The sequence below is a fragment of the Oncorhynchus nerka genome, linkage group LG14 (genome assembly GCF_034236695.1).
Source record: "Oncorhynchus nerka isolate Pitt River linkage group LG14, Oner_Uvic_2.0, whole genome shotgun sequence".
In the NCBI taxonomy this organism is placed as follows: Eukaryota; Metazoa; Chordata; class Actinopteri; order Salmoniformes; family Salmonidae; genus Oncorhynchus; species Oncorhynchus nerka.
In genome coordinates, this window is record NC_088409.1 from 79323503 (window position 1) to 79330532 (window position 7030).

A 7030-nucleotide genomic window follows, 5' to 3' on the forward strand; every position below is an offset into this window, starting at 1 on the left:
GGGGATAAACATACCTGAATTTGTCCAATAGAAACTCTTGTTTGCAACTGTTGGACTAATGATTACACCCTAGATCAGCTACATGCAGGCAAGAGTGTGCAAAACGGTATTGAATGTGTCACTGTCTGTCCATGTGTTACTGTCTGTCACCTCAACTTTTTCTCTCGACATGTGTGCATCTAGGTTGTAGGCTAGGTTCTAGTAACATCAGGTATCACTGTTACATTGAACTGGGTGAATAGAATAGGAATGACAGTCATCCAATATGCTGTATTAAAAACAAGGCCATGCTCATGGGAAAAAAAGAATTGTCCTCCCTCATCTTAACCTCTTGACGCCAGGGAGCACTATTTTTATGTTTGGAAAAATAACGTTCCCAAAGTAAACGGCCTATTTCCCAGGACCAGATGCTAATATGCATATAATTGACAGATTAGATCCAAAACTGTCAAAATATTGTCTGTGAGTATAACAGAACTGATATTGCAGGCGAAACCCTGAGAAAAATCAAACCAGGAAGTGGCTTCTATTTTGAAAACTCCATGTTCCATAGCCTTCCATTGCTCCATTTAAAGGGATATCAACCAGATTCCTTTTCCTATCGCTTCCTCAAGGTTTCAACAGTCTTCAGACATAGTTTCAGGCTTTTATTTTGAAGAATGACCGTGAATGACCACATTACGTAAGTCGATAGGTAGGGGCTCTCAGAGTGAGTTGTGCGCAAAAGAGAAAGGCGGCCATTGTTACTCCCGGTCCTAGTGAAAAGCCAACTGTCCCGGTTGATATATTATCGAATAGATATTTGAAAAACACCCTGAGGATTGATTATAAAAAACATCTGACATGCTTCTTTGGACATTATGGATAATTTGGCATTTTTGTCTGCGTTGTCGTGACCGCTCTTTCCGGTGGATTCCTGGGCATAACGCACCAAACTAACAGAGGTATTTGGATATAAAAAATATCTTTATGGAACAAAAGGAACATTTGTTGTGTAACTGGGAGTCTCGTGAGTGAAAACATCTGAAGATCATCAAAGGTAAAGATTCATTTGATTGCTTTTCTGATTTTCGTGACCTGATGCTAAGTGTACTTGTTGTTTTGTTGAGTGATCGATAAACTTACAAACGCTTGTATTGCTTTCGCTGTAAAGCATAATTTCAAAATCTGAGACGACAGGTGGATTAACAAAAGGCTAAGCTGTGTCTTGCAATATTGCACTTGTGATTTCATGAATATGAATATTTTCTAGTAATATTATTTGACTGTGGAGCTATGCTATTCAGCGTTGCTGATGACAATTATCCCGGATCCGGTATGGGTGGATCAGAGAGGTTAAACAGAAACGGAACCGACCGCCACTGGTGTGTGTGTATATGCGTGTGCCCCCCAGGATATACACAGAACAGGATAGTTATATCACAGAGGCCCAAGCTCCAACCCTACGCCTGAAGGACTCATTCTACCAACGACACTGATTTATTCATAGCTTTAGTGTTACGCTACTAAACAAAACATGAATGTCGTTTCTCACTCAAATAAAAAATAAACACAGAAAAATACAATTGAATTGGATTCATAGTGGAAAATCTACATCAGCAAAGGGAAAGTGGAGAAAAAGGGGCACAGAATGAGAGAGAGAGAGAGACACAGAGAGCGAGCGAGAAAGAGACAGAGAGAAAGAGAGAGAGCGTAATAAAGAGGAAGAAAATACAGATGACATACCTATTTCCAGGGCCTATTCCTGGTTTCCCTGCCTTCAAATAGACCGCTGCCTGAGTTCAATATGCCACCACTCCCCCAACACTCTCAAAGGCACAAATTGTCATGCACGTGAGCGCACAGCATATATTCCAGTTGTTGTTTATTCTAGTATCAAAAAGCACACAGAAATGCTGCTATACAGTACACTCATTAGGGCCTTCCATTGTGTGCTTTAAAGCGAGTCCAAAAGCAGCAGAATGTCACACAATTAAGAGTAAAGGGAATAATCACCCTGCCGAATGAGTAACAGCTAAAAATACAGAGGTAAATAAATCTCTCAGCTAAGTGGGTTTTGTTGCTTTTCTTTCTTTATTAATGAGAGATCAATTTCTCTCATAATTCACTAGAAAGACTGCCAAGACAGAACTAAAGAAAGTCCACTTGGTTTAGAGAGATCTAAACTAGAAATAAAGAAATGTAGTGAAGGGTTTATAAGAGCATATGGAGTGACCGGGAGCCAGTTCAATACAGGGGAGCAATGTGTAATTTGTATGATTAAATTATATGCTAGATTACAGAGAAAGCTCGGAAAGCCTCGAGCCTCATTCCTCCAATTCCAGTCCATAAAGGAAATATTAGAAATAAGAATGAAAACTAAATGGGACATCTCAGCATTTTACACTCCCTCCTTACCGCCCTCCTCATCCTCCTACACCCAAAAATAAACCAAGGAAAAGATAACTAAAAGGTGTCGGTGAGAAGCTTGTGCCTTTCCCTTCACCCTGAACATGCAAAATAGGAGCAGGCCCAACTCATTTTTCCAAAGCTACAGTATTCAGTCAGTCACTAGATACCAACTGATAGTGCTGTCGACTAATGAGGACCAATATGGGGATAGCAGTGGGTAAACCAACAGCCAAATGACCCCCCTCCACCCAAACCACCTGTAAGAGTGAAAACACAAGACTGAGAAAGAGGTAGACGCCACCTGCCAGTAGATCACCCACTCATCTATCTCCCACTGAATCAGCAAGCTCAGCTCCTTTCCTCCGGTCTCCTCCCACGCCCCAATCGTCACTCCTGGAAGCAAAATAATGTCAATGAGACAGGTCAGTAAAAACCTCACCATGTTAACAACCCCAGCAGACATAGACTTCCCTGGGCATAGGGAATAGGCGATAGAGAGAGTTTCTAAATCTGATAGGGGCCTTCCAGCAGGTAGCATAAGACTGGATCTGGACTGACACCATACGGGCAGAGCCCACTTAGCAGCAATGACACAACACATCCCATCTAAACAACGCAAACAGATCAGATTTAATATACAGCAGACAAGTCTGTCCACTTTAACCTGTGGAAGGAGCCAGCAGCCAGGGAGATTCACTGATAGCTAACATAGCTGCTTAAACAAAATTGCATGGAATATGTGTAAGAAGTGGTTTTAAACTCCTACGATTGTGAGACTGGAAGGATGGGGTTTGATGAATACAGGCCACATAGACTGGCCACTGTGTCATCGTTTAAGGATACATTTCCTCAAAGTAGTCGATGTGTGGAGGCTGTAGGATGTCGAGAGCCGAGAGCACCTGCGGAGAGGAGAGGAGGTCAGGCGCATCCACAGGGAGGGATGGAGAGAGGGATCAGAGAGAGAGAGAGAGTAAAGAGAGAAAGAGAATAGAGAGTAGGAAAGGACAGAGAGGAAGAGATGAGGGTGGGAGGTGACAGGGGGAAGAGAAAAAAAGGAACCAAGAGAGGGGAGGGAGGCTAGCCATCCACTCACATTATCATGTTTGAAGAAGCACAGCATCTTCAGCTCACGGAAGACCCTCTTACAGGAGACGAGGTTCTGGAAGACGTTGGGCATCTTTTTGAGGGCGACTCGCTTTCCATCCCGGGGGTCCGTCACTGACCTGGAGTGGAGGGAGAGGATCAGAGAATGAGACAAGAACCTCACAGACATCACACAGCAAGCTCCTGTCATAGCCCTGTAGTTGATGCCCAGCCATATTTTCAGAGTGAGTGGCAATACAGGAAATGATTAAAAACATGAAAAACATACCATGAAAAAACAAGCAGTCTAAGAAATAATCAATATTAACAGTGCTAAGAGAGAAATAAGTGCAGTCCAGGTTAAACACTGCTTTGCTTACGCTACTGAAGGTACTATCATTTAAGCAGAGGTGCGATTTGGTTACACTACTAAGGTACTATCATCTTAGCAGGGGTGAAGTAACTGCAAACCCAGAAATACAAATACATCTCACACCAGGAAGGTCACATTCAGTGGTGTTCCTGTATTAAATAACAATATTTATTTACATTTTCCTTGAAATGAAATGTCTTCATAACAACCACCTAACCCCAGCCTTAAGAGGAAGATTAGTCCAAAGCATTTTACAATACCCATTAGCATAAAACAGAAAGGTCGTGAAATAGAGGTTATGTATTTTCACTGAGACGGTGGTCATTGAGGCACACTGTGTAGTTTGTCAACATGCATCTAATGTAACATGGACCAGAACATTCTGAACCCTTGACACACACACACACACACACAATTAAGTATGTACAGTACCAGTCAAAAGTTTGGACACAACTACTCATTCAAGGGTTTTTCTTTATTTTTACTATTTTCTAGATTGTGTAATAATAGTGAAGACATCAAAACAATGAAATAACACATATGGAATCATGTAGTAACCAAAAAAGTGTTAAAATAAAAATATGTTATATTTGATATTCTTCAAAGTAGCCACCCTTTGCACACCCTTGGCATTCTCTCAACCAGCTTCATGAGGTAGTCATCTGGAATGCATTTCAATTGACATGTGTGCCTTGTAAAAATGCTTTTGAGCCAATCAGTTGTATTGTGACAAGGTAGGGGGTATACAGAAGATAGCCCTATTTGGTAAAATACCAAGTCCATATTATGGCAAGAATAGCTCAAATAAGCAAAGAGAAACGACAGTCCATCATTACTTTAAGTCATGAAGGCCAGTCAATCTGGAAGGCCAGTCAATCTGGAAAACCATCAAGCGGCTATGATGAAACTAGCTCTCATGAGGACCACCACAGAACTGGAAGACCTAGAGTTACCTCTGCTGCAAAGGATAAGTTCATTAGAGTTACCAGCCTCAGAAATTGCAGCCCAAATAAATGCTTCAGAATTCAAGTAACAGAGACATCAACATCAACTTTTCAGAGGAGACCGCATTAATCAAGCCTTCGTGGTCAAATTGCTGCAAAGAAACCGCTACTAAAGGACACCAATAATAAGAAGAGACTTGCTTGGGAAAAGAAACACGAGCAATGGATATTAGACCTATGGAAATTTGTCCTTTGGTCAGGTGAGTCCAAATGTGAGATTTTTTGTTCAAACAGTTGTGTCTTTGTGAGATGCAGAGTAGGTGAACGGATGATCTCAACATGTGTGGTTCCCACCGTAAAGCATGGAGGAGGAGGTGTTATGTTGTGGGGGTGCTTTGCTTGTGACACTGTCAGTGATTTATTTAGAATTCAAGGCACACTTAACCAGCATGCCTACTACAGAATTCTGCAGTGATACACCATCCCATCTGGTTTGCACTTAGTGGGAATATCATTTGTTTTTCAACAGGACAATGACCCAACACACCTCCAGGCGGTGTAAGGGTCATTTGACCAAGGAGTGATGGAGTGCTGCATCAGATGACCTGGCCTCCACAATCACCTGACCTCAACCCAATTGAGATGGTTTGGGATGAGTTAGACCGCAGAGTGAAGGAAAAGCAGCCAACAAGTGCTCAGCATATGTGGGAACGCCTTCAAAACTGTTGGAAAAGCATTCCAGGTGAAGCTGGTTGAGAGAATGCCAAGCGTGTGCAAATCTGTCATCAAGGCAAATGGTGGCTATTTTGAAGAATCTAAAATATATTTTGATTTGTTTAACACTTTGTTACTATATGATTCCATAGGTGTTATTTCATAGTTTTGATGTCTTCACTATTATTCTAAAATGTAGTAAAAATAAATTAAACCCCTTCAATGTGTAGGTATGTTTAAACTTTTGACTGGTACTGTATAAATCCACATAATCACTCAAATTATGTTTCAAAGGTAATGGTAATAAAAGTTATTAAATTGTGGAGACAAGAAGAAAGTGTGATCTGATAGAGAGAATATGGTAAATGGTTAACTGGATGAATTATTTGTTTAATTTATCATGCCTGCATTGATGCCGCAGATGGATCATTAGCAGACAGAGCAGAGAGCCATGTGAGTCAGACAGGCCAGACCTCCCTTGGAACCCACATCTCACTTAAAGGACACAGACACGCACGTAGTCACAAACACACACACACTTACGTACACTACAGCACCCCGCACAGTCACACACAAACTCACATTCACCAACATACCCATTAACCCTCTCACTCAGACACACACACTTCCAGGCCGAGAGATGAGAAGCAGTAACCACCTTGAAGATCTCGCAGACCCTCACAGTTTTTAATCAGCAAGCCTTTTAGAGATGAAACGCTTTTCCAAAATAATATTATCCCCCACTTCAAACAGAGCAGGAAAAATAAACCCTAAAACCATAAGAGTTTAATCTAAGAAGAAAAGCCTGGTTCCACATATTATTTCCTTCCAGAATGGCCAGGAGTGAAAAATGTATCCATCAAAAGTGGTTTGATTCAAACCTACAGCCAGATACCAAGCAGCAAGCCTTCTGATGTGGGTCGACAGGGTACCTGCTGATCAGGGCATCACTGGGAGAGTACAAGGAGGTGGGGTGGTGGGCCGTCTACACACCGACAAGTTCAGAAGAGAGCAAAGGGAACCCCAGTTAGAACTCAGTGCTGAAGCCTGTCTGACCAACCAGATCTTGTCATAAATACAACATACAGCGGACACTGCTGCTGAAACAGTCTGCATCTCTGGCAGAACATTGATCTGTGTGGTTGAGACCTGTGTGCTGTGCCGCCTGCTATCCACTGCTCAAATCATGCAAGAATCCAATTCAATACTGCACGTCAGTGAGCGTAACATGTTTTTATAGTTGGCATTTTTAGGACAATATGAATATTTTAAATGTACCATATTGCTTTCACGGGGGTATTGAATTTGAATGAATTTGCTCAAGCAATATCCCCACCTCCGTGGAGTAACCTACACACCTCCGTGGAGTAACCTACACACCTCCGTGGAGTAACCTACACACCTCCGTGGAGTAACCTACACACCTCCGTGGAGTAACCTACACACCTCCTCGGTTTCCTGTTTTAAAATATATTTGGAGATATAGGTTTTAACACCAGCCTGGGCTCTCTCATGCGTCAGCTTT

The 7030-nt window shown here is 41.9% G+C and overlaps 1 protein-coding gene across 1 annotated transcript in view; it reads right to left on the reverse strand.

The window, feature by feature from the left end:
• The window catches only part of nlk2 (nemo-like kinase, type 2), a 93682-nt gene that overhangs the window by 48695 nt on the left and 37957 nt on the right, over positions 1-7030 (reverse strand). Inside the window, exons 2-3 of the mRNA XM_029681362.2 lie at positions 3485-3614; positions 3235-3290 (exon numbers count right to left, since the gene is read on the reverse strand). Of these exons, the coding sequence (XP_029537222.1) occupies positions 3235-3290; positions 3485-3614 (186 nt within the window). The remainder of the gene's footprint in view (positions 1-3234; positions 3291-3484; positions 3615-7030) is intronic.